General features: G+C 41.0%; 1 protein-coding gene across 1 annotated transcript in view; it reads right to left on the bottom strand.

Moving 5' to 3' along the window:
- The window catches only part of PLCG2 (phospholipase C gamma 2), a 174,742-nt gene that overhangs the window by 41,343 nt on the left and 117,645 nt on the right, over nt 1–15,754 (bottom strand). Inside the window, exons 15-21 of the mRNA XM_036751202.1 lie at nt 13,324–13,428; nt 12,650–12,739; nt 11,217–11,392; nt 8,209–8,409; nt 7,004–7,123; nt 3,693–3,873; nt 281–349 (exon numbers count right to left, since the gene is read on the bottom strand). Coding sequence (XP_036607097.1) covers nt 281–349; nt 3,693–3,873; nt 7,004–7,123; nt 8,209–8,409; nt 11,217–11,392; nt 12,650–12,739; nt 13,324–13,428 — 942 coding nt within the window. The remainder of the gene's footprint in view (nt 1–280; nt 350–3,692; nt 3,874–7,003; nt 7,124–8,208; nt 8,410–11,216; nt 11,393–12,649; nt 12,740–13,323; nt 13,429–15,754) is intronic.

Below are 15,754 nucleotides of genomic sequence, written 5' to 3'. Positions count from 1 at the left end.
GAGATCAGAGAACCAGAGAATTTAATGAATATCATCAGTTGATACAACTAGTATGTCCAAATTATAAAGACTTAATTACAAATAATTTTACCTGAACCTTCTCAATCAAACCCTGGGATTTCAGAAAACCAAAGCTGCATTGAGATTGTATACGTCTGACAGTTTGACTTCTCATTTCTGGGAAAAGTTTGATTTTCATTTCTCTGGTGTCTATTTTTCTCCACAAACATTCTAAAGAAGGAACAATTTTTTTTAAATTAAAGAAAAGCAAATACTGTACCGTTGAGGGGTTAATTTCACTGGGATCCACATACATCCTGACATCATAGAGTGAATTTATGTCCCTTTCCTGGAATAGAAGAAATCAAGAAAATATTTTAAAATGGAAAGACACACTATGCTCTCCTGGTAGTCTTTGCATGTAATGTGATGGCAATTAGCATCTGGTAGCTTCTTCTCCTTTGGGAGAACACAGAAGGGATATATAGAATCTGGCAAGGGAGTTAATGACCCACAGGAGGTAGTCATGGGTGGAGACAAGAGGAAAATCACAGATGTTCCTGGAGCTGGCAGACCATGTGAAAATCTTGCCATTTTTCATGAAAAACAATACAAGTCCAAAGAAAGGTTAAGTGTAGAATTCAGTGATGATCACAAACTTAACTGGACACACACACACACACACACACACACACACACACACACATACAATGGGAGACTAGAAACTAGGACCTCCAAATATACAAGATCTCTAAGCCTCTATGAAGCGTGTAGTATAACATCGAATTTCAGAGTTAAAAGGACCTTCAAAGAGCCTCCTAATACAACCCATACATAAAGGTAAAATTGTTATTTGACCTGTAGGAATGGGCCAAAGAAGATAGAAAGGCACTTCTAAGAGTAAAACTTTCTATAACAATTCACACAAAATGTCATAAAGCTTCAGTAAATGGGGGAGGTGTGCATTTGGAGAAAAGAATACTATTGTCCCCTTGACGACAGGCATGACTAATGGTCATCCAGCCTAGAAAACCACAATAGAGGGGAAACCTATGATGTGCCTCAAGCTTCAAATCCAGGTTCTAATGTTTATTAGCGAGGTGACTGGGCGAGTCATATGACACTAGCCTTAACATCTTCATTTATAAAATGAAGATGATAATATAGAGTTTGGGGCAGCTGGGTGGTGCAGTAGATAGAGCACCAGGCCTAGAGTCAGGAAGACCTCAGTTCAAATTCAGCCTCTTGTACACTTAGTAGCTGTTTGACCCTAGGCAGGTCACTTAACCTTGTTTGCCTCAGTTTCCTCATCTGTAAAATCAACTGGAGAAAGAAATGGCAAACCACTCCGGTGTCTTTGCTAAGATAACCCTAAATGGGGTCATGAAGAGTCAGACACGGCTGAAACAACTGAACAACAACACAGAGTTTATACTTCTAAATGCTTTGTATAGTGCCTGGCACATAGCAAGTTAGCTACCATTGCCATCTTTATATCAGATTTTATGTAGTGCTTTAAGATTTACAAGGAACTTTAGAAATATTATCTCATTTGATCCTCACAATAACCTTGGGAGGTAGTTGTTTTTATGATGCCCATTTTATAAATAAGGGAACCAAGGCAGAGAGGTTAAGTAACTGGGAGAGGATCACACAACTAGTAAGCTTTTGAGACTGGATTTGAATCCAGGTCTTCTTGACTCCAGGCCTAGCACTTTATCACTGCTCCATCTCAAGTGAAAATGCTAATACTATTTACCTCACAGGTTTACTCTGAGGAACACATTTCACAAACCTTTTGGGTTTAATCTAGGTCTCGAGCTGAATTCACAACTTCAGCAAGCAAGAGGTCCTGACATTCGTTAGTAGAGGAGAGGTTTAAACAGGAAAGACATGCATGGAACATGCACATTTTTGAGAGGTGAGAGAAGGTAAGAAATATCAGAAGGAAATCTGAAAACAATTCACTCACCCTTCAGAGCAGAGAAGAAAGAAGCCATGTTAGGCAGAAGAGGGGGATACAGATGAGGAGGGAGAAGGTGGGGCATTAGGAGTAATACTACACGTGCAGCCAGAGCTTGATGGAAGCAGGGATAGGAAGTTAGGGGAGAAAGATGTAAAGAGAAAAAAGCCATAGAAAGGATGGTGAAGAGGAGGGGAGAGAACCAGGACAGGTACCATATGTGTGGCTTTTCTTAGCCAGTAAGTTAAATGGTCCTGGCTCACGTGTTTCTAGGTTTGTCCACCACACCCAACACCTGGATCAATGTTGAGAAAAGTGTTGGCTTCATTTGCCTCCCTTTTCGATCAAGCGCAGGGGTGGGCCAGGCCAGGGCCTACGGGACAATAGCATTCTTTTCTCCAAATGCACACCTCCACATTTACTGAAGCTTTATGCCATTTTTGTGTGAATTGTTATAGAAAGTTTTGGTTCTAGAAGTGCCTTTCTATCCTCTTTGGCCCATTCCTATAGGCCAAATAACAATTTTACCTTTATCTATCCATCTCCATCTCCATATAGATACATGTGTGTATGTGTGCACACACACATACACACACACACACATGCTTTTTTTTTAATCTAGGTTTATAATTTCATCAGTAGAGGGAGCTCCTGGTGATGAAATTCCTCTGTCTCTTAAGATAAGAACCTTTTCTCTAACAGTCTTAGGCAGTTGTCTCCAGTGCTGAGACCATGACCAGGGTCCCACCGCTACCATGATGAACTCAGGTCTCGACTCTGAAGCCAGCCTGCACCCTATCCACTATGCTATGTTGTCTCCCTATCCCTCCACACTCTGCACACTCTCTCAACCTCTGGTGAAAGGTTGAAACTCATTATAACATGTTTACCATAATATTACTATAGGACCTTCCCTACAGCACTGTTGAGTGGTTTAATAAGGTAAAATATACAAAGCTCTTCGCAAAACTGATAGTTCCATGTGAGTTTTTATTATTATTTATCACTTCATTGGCTATTAAACAAAGAGCAGGAGGAGAGAAGGGAGGGTACTTGCTACGTACATGATAGCAGAATAGCACAATCTGCTGTTACTCCCATAACCCCCTGACATGTAAATTTGGGCATATATGAGTAGACAGCATGTAAATAGGAGAAAGGCTGGCTTTGGAGCCAGGATAGACTGGGTTTGAATCTAGGCCCAGCTATTTACCATCTCTGTGACCTGGGGAAAGTCACTAAACCACCCTGGGCCTCAGTTTCCTCAAATGTAAAATTAAGAGAATGGTCTAGATCTGTGGTGTCAAAATTCAAATAGAAATGGATCCTGGTAGGCTGCATATTGACTCAGAAAACCACCAATTCACTTTATCTGTGTCTTCCTGTATTTTTATTTATTTTGTTAAACATTTTCCTATTCCATTTTCAGCTGGTTCTGGCCTCACTTGAGAGTGTTGGGGGCTGTGAGTTTGATACCTCTGGTCGAAAGACTCTAAGGTCCCTTCCAGCTCTAAATCTGTGATCCCTTGTGAAGGCAGCGGGCACATAGCAACACAAAGCAATTTGAGAGTAACCTTCATGCCAGGCTTGAAATCTGGCAATCATAGGCTTTTGGCTTTAAAGCTTCAAAGACGTACAGAACAAACTTCTCACCCAGAATGAATCTATCAGATTTGACTAGATGACAACATTTTTCTTGTACCGAATCCCAGAGAAGAGGCTCACTCACCGTGTTGTAACGTTCCAGCAGCTCTGGAGTCACGGGGTAGCGCAGTCTCATTTTCCTGTAGAGCGCATGCTTTTCATAGTAGCTGACCAATTCCACCAAACTTTCAAAGTAAGCAGACGTCCCCAGCACAAAGTGGTGACCGTCTTTGTTAATCCGGCAATGTTTCACTTTCCCCTTGGCTCTGGAGAGATGGGATTTCACAGGGAAGCGAACATAGTTATAACTTCCCCAATAACTGTAGCATCCTCTCTTCCCCCCACCAGAGCTTTGAGACTTGGATTTTCACCGTCGATCAGTGGTTTCATAACAAAAACCCAGGGCAAGAGGAGTCAACATGAAGAGAGCAGGCCCCAGAAAGAGGAAGTGCATTCCTAGGACTTTCTCAGAATGGTTCCCAACAAGTTGTAAAACTATGAGAAGCAGCATGGGGCATGGAAAAGAAGGCTGGATTTGGAGTTGGATGACCTGAGTTCAAATCCCAACTATACCACATAAGCTATATGACAAGGCTCTGGGGTAACCAGATGATATATTAGGTCCCTTTGGGTTCGAAACCTAAGATCTGTGATCCATCAGAGTAGTGAGTTAACTCCAAAGAGATCTAACCATAACCATCAATCTCCTTTAAAAAAAAATAAAAGTTTCACTACGAATATTCTTGATCCACATGAGAAAACTGCCAAATAGCAGTAGTTGTAATGAAGCATGATATAAATGTTAGTTAAAGGATAATGTAAGTATTATTAACCCCTTTTTACAGATGAAGGGACCAAGAAAATGTTAAAGACCTGCCCCTAGTCCCACAGCTAAGAAGTGTCAGAGCCAGAACTCCACTGGTGATCTTTGGACTCCAGCGGTCTTTTCACCATACCATATTATGTCTCTGAAGTCATCAAACCTCAGAATGTCATCAAGTCAATAATCATTAAAACTGTACAAGATTTTTCCCTGAAATGAGATGTCAAACTACCAATCATAACTTCTCCCAAATTTCATTTACCCCAAGTTTCTTTATCCAACATCAATAAGAGAAAAAAAGTTACAAAAATCTGTCTTCTAGGAAAAAAAGTAAATAGCCTCAAACATAGAAAACAACACTAATTGTACGAGGTCTTACATAGAGTAGGGTCGCAGTTCACCATGTCAAAGACCAAGAAGCCTGAATGAATAGCTTTTCAGAGCAACAGGGAGAAAGGAAGAGCACAACTACCCTGACACGCTCGGTTTCCTTCCTGTTCCTTTTCCCCCACCAGCTCATTCTCCAAGGGCCAGCTGGGTCACCATCAGGCAGATTGCCTCACCTCTAACAGCCCAAGTTTCCTTGTCCGTAAAATGAAAGAAATAACGACACTTGTCCTGCCTTTGTCAAAGGTCACTGTGAGTATTCAATGAGGCGTAATAGATTGTGAAAGTGTTTTCTAATTATAAATTGGATGCCTCAGGAGGTAGTGAGTCCCATCTCATCTGCAGGTCTACAGTCAAAGGTAGTATGACCATTTGTCCAGTGTGTTATAGATGAGAATCCTTTTCAGGTATGCACTGGACTAAAAGGCCCCAGAGATACCCTCCAACTTTGAGATGCTATGATATATAAGGTACTATTATTAAACAATGGTGTCGAATAATAGACAGAAGGAAGGCAGTAAGCTGGATTTCATCTGGGAAATCATATAGTGATTTCAGTAGTCCCAAGCAGAGATCCCTAATGCAAAAACCCATCTTTTGGATTCCAGTATACTCCCAGATAGTTACAAATCATGGATTGCGGCAATTTCTGAAGAATCAGAGTAATATGTGACCCAAAGGGTAAATGGGGGGGGGGTGGTAAGCAAGCTGCATCATATTCCAATGCACTATATAAAGAATATTGACCAGGAAAATGTATGAGTATAAAAGAAGATGGGCCATTTATATGATGAAAACAAAGGATAACAAAAGTACAAACTGAATGTTGCATTGTCGTCTATGAAATAAAAGAGACCTAGAGGAAGGGCTCCAGTACACTGAATAGATTGTATTTGGAACATTTGTGGGAAACCATGGAGTACAGCATAAAAAGGAATGCATGGGCTGGAGAGACAATCACATTTCTAAGATCACACATAGTAAAGAAAACATGGTGTCTCTAAGTCAAGATCCACCTTGTAACACCTCTTCTTTCCAAGCCTCCAGAAAACTCAAAAGGACCTAACCAAAGACCCTAAACAAATATATTCAAACAGTCCCTGAATGCCAACAATGAGCTCAGCTCCCCTACACCAATGGGGATGGGAGGGTCCAGGATAATGAGTCACAACACAGGCCGTACACACACATGTCCTCTGTTTCTAGAGAATCAGAATACAATAAAGTACATTGAGACAACGCCAATGACTTTCTCTTTCTTTGAGGATTAAGGAGGCACTGTAGTTATAATATATCAGGCCTTAGAGTTACCATTATGGATCTCACTTTATATTGTGCTGCAAAACATTGAACTGCCAGGTAATAAGCTTCTACATAACAAAGATGCAATTGTATATCATCAAACTGTGTCAACATCTCCCTTCTAATCTTCATCATCAACTTCTTAAGAAAGTAGCAGCTAACTGTTAATAGCCTTAAAGAAGGAACCAGCTTCTCTCTCATTGTGAAGCTCCCTGTAGGCAGCAGAGAAAAACAAGGAAAACCCAAACCTTTGGGCTAGTATTGGGTTGACTCATGAAGTGCGGTATATGAAGGGAGAGCATGAGAGTCAGGTGAGATAACTCTGGGGAAGAGCAGTGGCCATTTTGGAGACTCTTGTTAGAAAAGTGGCTTGTCCTGCGTATCCGTTTTTGTCTTTCCCATGTTCTGTGTCCCTCCCCCCCAGTAAAATCTTATGCATAATAGCTGTGTCACAAGCAGCTTGAGATTTTAGGTGCATAGGGCACTGTACCAAAGTGTTAGTCAGTGATGACCACAATACCTTCGAAACTCTACCCTATTTTCTGAGACATGCCTGTGTGTCAGAGGTTGTGACGTCTTGACAGTCAGAGGCCAGATAACCTTAAAACTCATTCCTTTTCTCCAACATAAGTTAGAGAATACCAATGGGAAAGAAAGATTCTCTGTTCTCTAAGAATTATGGGGAGAACCACTTAAAAAGCTTTGTGGTTTTTCATGGGGAAGACTTCATAAAACTTCACTCTTTTCATAAAGTATCCAAGAAAGCCAAGGGGAATCCACTGAAGATATGTCCTGTTTAATGACAGCTAGAAGATGCCATGACTTTTGCTCACTTAACCTCCCAATGAGCTGTTCCCTACATATGGGTTTGCCCACACACTTACCTGAAAGTAATGGCGTATGCATCTCCCCCTTCTCTTTTCCTAATCAGGAAGGCTCCGTCTCGGGGAATTCTCATCAACATGTCTTCAGCTTCTCCTCTGCTCAGGCTATCATAGTACCAACTGCAGCATGGCATTGGGGGCGGGTGGGGGAGAAAGATAGACGAGAGATTCTAAAGCTTGTCAACTTGCCAGTCAGCCAGAGTAACTGGTGGCGGTGTTTCCTAAATTATAGTCTCAGAAATTACCATATAAATTATGTATTAGATTTCCCCATCTTGCCTCACATGACAGCAGTTTAGGGAAAAGAATACAGCAACATATCAAATTCTTGGGTAAAACATCAGCATGGCTTGTCTGCTTAAAGCAACACAGAATAAATCAGCTTATCGTTACAAAACAATACAGCCCAGAACTGCCATGCTGGTTATCACAGAATGGCACATTAGCTGCAGCTTCTGTCCTGAAAAACGGGAGGCAAAGGGCACAGGCAGAAGGATTTGGTTGTTTTCATGCATGCATGTATGTGCATGTGTGTGTATGTGTTTAAAGAAGGAAAGCAAAAAAAAAAAAAAAAGAAAGAACCCACAAGGGAATGCAGGAATGGTTTTAAAAACAAGAGGGATTATCCAACATGAGCTGCTGCTTGGTAACCTGAATTTTAGCAGAGTAATGACTCTTTGTTTGAGGTTTATTTTCCTCCATTTTCAACATCATAAGGCAGGACAAATCTTTGGTTCAGTGTATGGATAAAAACTAAGGGAAGGACTTTGAATTTTTTGCCTTTTCAGTGAGAAGAGCAAAGAACTCTGTTAAGAGGAAATGTTTCCATGCCATAATCAACCTCTGGAAACCAAACCCCGTGTTGCTTCATCTATAAGAGAGAAAAGTAAAGCACTTGGAAACTATTAGGTGGATGCTAAGAGAGCACTGCATGAATGTATGAATTTAAAGGAGCAACAAAGGTTCTTGGGCAGTCTGGGATAACCCAGTATTGAGCTTTCCTGGCTCCACCAACATTTGCCTTACTCTCTGAGTCAGAGAGCCACTCTATGTGGTTCTTTCCACACCCCACATCTGTTTATTGATGGGATGAGATATCTGCATGCAAACATTTCTGGACCCCTGCCACCCCAGGAGGCTGTAACTAAGCCCAATATGGAAACCCCACAGAGCACACTCGCTTTTAAGCACATAGCCAGACATACGCTTTTGATTCATGAGGATTGGGGTTGGGCACTGGGTCTGTCAGACGAAGCTCAAATTCTGCACATCTCAGGTGGGCTTCTCGGTAGTGTTGAATCAAGTCATAGATGCTGTTGAACATGAGGTTGTCAGTCAAATAATACTTCATGGCCCCTCCCTCAGGAGTCGACCGTATTCGACAGTGCTGGACTCTGCCTGATCTCCTGAAAAGGGAAGGGGTGTCTCTGTCAGGCCACATGACTTTCAAGGCTGCCCTTCCATCTAAAAAGGAAACCTTACTTTTGAAAAAAGTAAACAAGGTGCTTCCAAATGAATTAATTCTAGCCAAACAAATACAGGTATGATACTTAAAAGGTAAAGGGACAGGGCTCTGAGCACTTCCCAGAAGTGGTACCACAGGATGTGTGTGTACCTCTATGCTTGTGTGCATGTGTGAGCAGGTTTTTCTGACCCCTCCAACTGTAACCACTCTTTGTACCTATGCTACTATATATATACAAATATATATGTATATATACATATATGTATGTATATATGTGTGTATGTACATTCTCTCACACACACAAATACATATTTTGCATAGACATCTATTTATACCTATTGACTCTCCTGAAAGAATGAGTACGTGGCACATAAGCGCTTAAGTAAATGCTTGTTGATTGATTGCATGAACCTACAAGGCTGTGATTTCTTCACCCTGGGAAAACTCCTAGTGTGGAAACTCCCTTCACCAAAGCAAATCTTAATTCATCTATGACTTAGTAGATTAAGTAGGGAGTTAGCTATGGCACACAGTGGCTAAATGACTTGCTCAGGGTCATGAAGCTAGTGAGATGGAATTTGAATCCAGATCTTCCTGACTTCAAGGCATCTGTCTACTATTCCATGCTGCTTCTAATGTTTGTGTGTACATATACAGATATACATACACATGTATATCTATTGTTGTTCAGTGGTTTCAGTCCTATCCAGCTCTTCATGACCTCATTTGGGATTTTCTTGGCAAAGATACTGGAGTGGTTTACCATTTCCTTCTCCACCTCATTTTACAGATGAGAACACTGAGGCAAACAGGGTTAAGTGACTTGCCCAGGGTAACACAGCTAATAAGTATCTGAGGCCAGATTTAAACTCAGATCTTCCTGACTCGAGGCCCTGCTCTATCCACTGTATCACTGAGCTGCTCCATATATACACTTACATAGAACAGACATATAGATGTGCACATACACTCAGAGTTCTTAACCTGGGGCCCATGGACTTTTCAAAAATATTTTAATAACTATATTACAATATAATTTTTTCCTGTTTATTTTATTTTATGCATCAACATTATTCTGAGAACAGGTTCTTCAGCTTCACCAAACTGTCAAAGGGTTCCATGACATAAAAAAATTAAACACCTTGATTATGTGTGTATACATATATATATATATATGTATATATGTGAATGTATGTACGTACAGTGATGTATGTATCTAGTTAACCACACATAATTGCATCGGCAACTCTCCTAGATTGTAAGTTTCAGAGTGAGTGCTAACTTGCTTTGGGAGAGGATGTTTCCTCACTGAGAATTCCCTAAACCAATGAAATCATACGGTAGGTCCTAAAATGAATGAATGAATAAGGAAAAATAATACATGTAAAAATGAATAAAAAATCTTTCTTTATAGCTGGATTCATATTAATACTGAAACAAAACCACAAAACAGTGAAAACTACAGAGCCTAACACAGCTGTGTTAACTGTCCTGGTATCTCCACCTACTCCTCATTTTATCTGTTGTTTGTCCTTCATTCTCAAAGAGGACCAATGATTTCAGAGGGGTTATGTCTTGACTTGCAAGTAATTGGATTTAAGTGAGGCAGGACTGTGCAAAGTCACCAGCCTCACCCTCTCCTCCAGAGTCATTAGAGTCCAGTGGCAAGACATTGGTTAGGACGAGGAGCAACAGCCCAGTCATTTCATCTCTCAAGCAAAGGGATGCAATCTCTCCTCTGCAGACCAGGCCTTGTCTTCCAGATCCAAAACCAACATCCAAGGGCATCCAGACTTCCACCTGATTAGATACTAAGCTTTCTGGGCAGGCTCTCTCCCTGCTCTGAGTACCTCACATTTACTTTATCTGTGGACATGTCACATCCTCCAAGAGACAGTAACAAGTAGGGACTTTCTACATTTTTTGTCTTTGCAGCCCCAGCATTTACCCCAGTGCCACAAGTATAGTAGGTTGTTAATAAATGTTTGCTGAAATGTCTTGAATAATTCTGCAAAATTCAGAGATATGTGATCTTATTGTAAAAGAAATTTAACTTGTGTACAAAACCAAAATTCCCCTTTTTGTCTCCATAGCTTTGGTCAGGGGAGTACAGTAAGCCCTCACTTTTAGACGCCTTGTGCTCATTCCTGAAGACTGCAACTAGGAGGGGACTGACTGCCAGGAAATAACATTTTGACTAAGTGGATATTATTATTCTGGCTGCTGGTTGGGACACTGGTAGAAAATGTAGCCATGACAAACAAGGAAAGTGACTTCAAGAACTTTATTTGGCAGAGCCAAACCAATGGTCTATTGAAACACAGAGCCGAAAAATATGATCGTTTCATTTTGTTTTGCTTTGTTTAATTGGACCTGTGATTTCACTGGCGCAGGAAATTCCCAGTGAGGAAATTCCCTCCACCAATGAAAACCTCCAACTACTCTGCTCCTTAGAGAATAAAAAAGTTGCCTGGGTCTCGAGAGATGAAATGACTTGCCCAGAGCCACAAAGACAGTATGTGTCAGGGGTGGGACTGGAACCCAAGTCCTCACTGACTTTACTCACCATACCTGCTGCCTTATGGGATAATTATAGGCCTGCAACTATGCAAATTCATAAAGAAAATAAATTCAATTATATTTTAAGTTTCTGAAGGGCAGAAAGCACCTTTTATTCATCTCTCTACCCCTAGCAGGCCCTAGCCCAAGTTTGGCATTGCACAGAGAAAATAAAGTGAATGAAATTACCAGAAGGACAGCGTGTAGTCATTGGGGAAAGTCTCACTTTCACGGACCAAGAAGGTCCCATCCTTGCCCCCAGTTTCAGCACAGTATTCCTGTAGCAGTTTCTCAGCACTTGTCCTCTTCTCCATCCTCTTATGAAACCACTTCTCACCGAAATGCAAGTCAGTCTGTGACACATCCTAAATCACAAAGGCAGGTCAAGTTACAATGGCTGCCAGGGCAGAAAACTTTTCAGGCAACTCCAACATGTGAACAAGGTGGTCATCTCCACAGTACTACCTTGGAAAGCATCCTTTGTTACCTAAGTTAACAAGATGCCTGTTAAGTCTGTCTATCTAATGGCTGACTCTCAGCTTTCTTCCTCAGGGTCCATGTAACTGATGCAGCCTGGACACAAATATGTTTGTTTTTGCTTTCTCTGTGCTGTCTGGCTCTAGGAATACAGCCTGATAAACAAGCCAACCTCTGCCCCAGAGCTATTCCTACCTGCAATCTCTTGACTCAATGTACCATTTTCAATTAGAGTCAAAGTAAATCAACAAATACAAGCTATGCTTACTCTACCAGGTCCCAGGGCTGGATCCTCTCTGGGCACCTGGCTGGGGTTCTGCCTAAAGAAGCAGGACCTTGGGGCTCTCCCGTAGTACACAATCAAGTCCCTGGTTATAAGGTTGGAAGCTAATGGAACAAAAACCTGGGGCATAAACAGTAGCTCAGCTACCACAATCATCTGAGCTGGGAAGAATGAGGACTACAATAGTGAGCATGAACAAAGTGCTTTATTTAATTCACCATGAGGACACCCCCACCTAGTGACAACAATGGGAAGTCCAGCAAAATGAAAGAAAGGCTATTCAAGTCTTCAGTGTAAAAACAAGAATTTCTGGTTTTGTTTGAAAAGGTTGTGAAAGAGATAGATAAGGGCAGTGATATTGTCCTAAAAGCTGCTGGGTCTCTTTAGCGACATAGAAGTGACTTAGCCCTCCCTGAACATCCTTTGTGATACTGAGCTCCTCTACTTTGACACTCAGAAATCTATTGTTACTGACCTCAAGGAACACAGAAATAATGATGATGATGATGATGATGATGATAGCTAACACTTATATATAACCGGGCTCTGTGCTAAGTACTTTACAATTATTATCATCTCATTTGACCTTCACCACAACCCTAGGGAGTTGGTACCATTATTATCCCATCTTACAGAAGAGGAAACTGAGAAAACAGAAGTTAAATGACTTGCCCAGGGTCATACAAGTAATAAGTTGTTAAGGCCGAATTTTAATTCAGGTCTTCCTGACTCCAGGCCCAGAGCTGTATCCACTGTGTCACCAAACTGCCCAGACAGAACAAAGAGGGGGCAGAGAGACCACTGGGAAAGAGGGCTCCCTTCCTTATTCAGATTTATAGGAAAACCTGCCTATCTCCCATACCTTTACTGAATCCTCCTCCGCATTCTGCTCTATAACATCACTGAAGGACAGCTTCTCATCAGCTATGGCACAATAGTGGCGATACCACTTCTGCAACACAAGACCAGAGTTAGTTAGCCTTCTTAAGTGAGAAACCCAAGCCAGTATGGCAACAGCAGCTGGGAGCCTCTTCCTTGGACACTGCTCACACAAAAAATGTCTCCCACAAATTTTTTCTAAAATTGTTGTGCCTGAAGAAGCAAGCATTCTCATTACCCCACGCTAATCAGCTCATTCCCTCCTATTCTTAATATAACACGGGCATAATCCTTTTCTCCATATGCTTCCAGCATCCAGATTGGATGCCCCTGCCCTGTATTTTGTGACTGCACAGCTCTCCGACTTCTGCTCTTCCTTCATGTTTCTAACAACCATAATGAAAACAATGCAAAGTTATGGAAAAGGAAGAGAGGTTTTTATTTTATTTCTTTTTGTTCTAAAGCCCTCCTGCTTGGGCCTGCCAATAACATTTTCAGCACCATGGGGAGCAGCATTCAGACTTGCACGACTGGGTCTTAGCTGATCAATGGTATCCCATACGTTCTTTTGGTCTCAAAGCCCTCCTGCTTGGGCCTGCCAATAACATTTTCAGCACCATGGGGAGCGACATTCAGACTTGCACGACTGGGTCTTACCTGATCAATGCTATCCCACATGTACAATTCCCCTTGCTGTTTTTTTTCTTCCTTCTTGTCTTCAATGTTGATGTCCACATCTCCTCTGGGACCCAGCTTCTTGTGCTAAAATGAAATACAATGAAGGTTTCTCCCTGGGAACCTCTCTTCCCTATCAGCCAGTAAATAAACAATTACCAAGTACAGAGACTCTTTTGGATGCTAAGAGCAAAGCAAGAAGAACAAAGGTCTCCTGAGCCTCCACTGCCCAAGGGGAGCATACAAAAGGCTTGCGAAGACCACCAAACCAACCCCCTCCCCACCCCACAACATACACACATGGAGCAACATAAAAACAAAAACAAAGGAAAATAACACATAATGAACACAGTATACTAGATGTGAACAGACCAGGACAGGCAGGATATGGTGGAACCATTAACTCTCTAGCCCAGAACACTATACTGCTTTTAATGCATCTTAAGGTTACATTACTTTTTTTGGCTGTTAGGATACACTATTAACTCACGTTATTTGGCAATCCACTAAAACAATGAAGTCCTTTTCAGGTGAACTTCTATCTAGTAGCCCTGGACAACTTGCACATGTAAAATGTATTTATTTTTAATCTGAACATAAGGCTTACATTATCTAGATTTAATTCCATCTTACTACTGTAGTGTTCCTCCCCTTTGGGCTCTGGGAGGAACAATACGCTACATACAGTCCACGGGTCTAATATGACTAGATCTTTTTGGATCCTAAAGATTCTGTCATCTTGTGACCTAGTGATCATAAGGCAGGTAGTGGTGCAATTTAGAGAGTGCTAGACCTGGAATCAGGAAGACCTAAGTTTAAATCTTGCCTCAGACATTCACCTTAACCTCCCAGCCTTAGTTTCCTTATCTGTAAAAGGGAGATAATAATAGCTACCTCACAAAATCATTGTGAGGATCTAATGAGAGAAAATATGTAAAGCACTTTGCAAACCTCAAAAGATTATATAAATGCTCTCATCATCCAGCATGCTAACTATCCTTCCCACTTTTGTTTCATCTACAAACTGAATATGCATGGCTTCTATGCCTTAATCCGACTCACTGAAAAAAATTATCAACTATTCAGAACTGAGAATATACCCCACTAACTAACATTCTCCTTCCGAGTTGACATGGATGCATTAATGCCCACTCTGCAACCAATCAACCAGCCAGTTCTGAATCTACCATTCCCATCTCCCTACCTGGTCCACAAGAAAAGCAAGATAGATCTTGTCTTTGACACTGCTGAAGACTAGATAAACTAGAGCTACAGCATTATCCTCATCCACCAGTCTATCAACACTATTTTTAAAAAAGGAATGAGGTTAGTTTGGCATGAGCTGTTCTTGATCAAAAATTCCTTTTATAAACATTTACAAACCAGATCTTTTTATTTTTTTAACAAATATAGTCATACTGGTTTTAGATGGGGAGTCAAAATACTCCTTGCTCCTCATTGTCACTTCTAGATTCTCTCTTTGCTTCTTTCACTCAGTAACTTCTCGTCTTTGAAGTTTACCCAATTAAAATCACGGCAGCTTCAGTATACTCACACTCAGATGTATTCTCTCTCCTTTTCCAAGGTCTTCAGCACCTGGTTCACCATCTCTTCTCCAACTCCTGTCTTTTTACTAGGAGACTTTAATATCCATGTACATGCTCCCTCAAACTCCCTTCTCTCCCATTTCCCCAAACTCTTCAAGTCCCATGGCCTATTCCTTCCGTCTTCCTGAGTTCAAATCTGGCCTCAAACACTTACTAGCTGTGTGATCTTGGGCAAGTCTCCATTTGCCTAGGAGGTACTTGGGTGGCTTAGTGGATAGGGTGCTGAGCTTGGAGTCAGGAAGACCTGAGTTCAAATTCAGCCTCAGATACCCTGAGAAAGTCACCTGACCTCTGTGTGTCTTAATCCACTGCAGAAAGAAATGGCAAACCACTCCAGTATCTTTGCCAAGAAAACCCCATGGGCAGTAACTGAACAGCAACTAGATAGATAGATATACATAGTTATAGATATCTAGACATGCATACATATCTATCTAGATATCTATTTATATATATAATATGCATATACGCATATATATGACAGACAGATATCTATATATTTAAATATACAGAGAGAAACTTCCTATTTATGTTGCATATATTTTTTATACGTGCTTATTGTACCTCTCCCATTAGATTGTAAGCTCATTGCTAGTAGAGATTTTTTCATTCTTTGTACTTACATCCCCAGTGCTAGCACAGTGCCTGGCACACAGGGGAGGCTTAATAAATATTGACTGATTTATTCTATAAACTGTTCTCCTGGTTTTGCTTACTTCAAGCCTAATCAATTAAAAAAAATTGTTTCTCTGAAACCACCTCTTTTATCATTTCTTATAGCTCAATAATATTCCACTAAATTTATA

The sequence above is a fragment of the Trichosurus vulpecula genome, chromosome 3 (assembly GCF_011100635.1).
Source record: "Trichosurus vulpecula isolate mTriVul1 chromosome 3, mTriVul1.pri, whole genome shotgun sequence".
In the NCBI taxonomy this organism is placed as follows: Eukaryota; Metazoa; Chordata; class Mammalia; order Diprotodontia; family Phalangeridae; genus Trichosurus; species Trichosurus vulpecula.
This window is presented reverse-complemented; position numbering and strand designations above follow the sequence as displayed.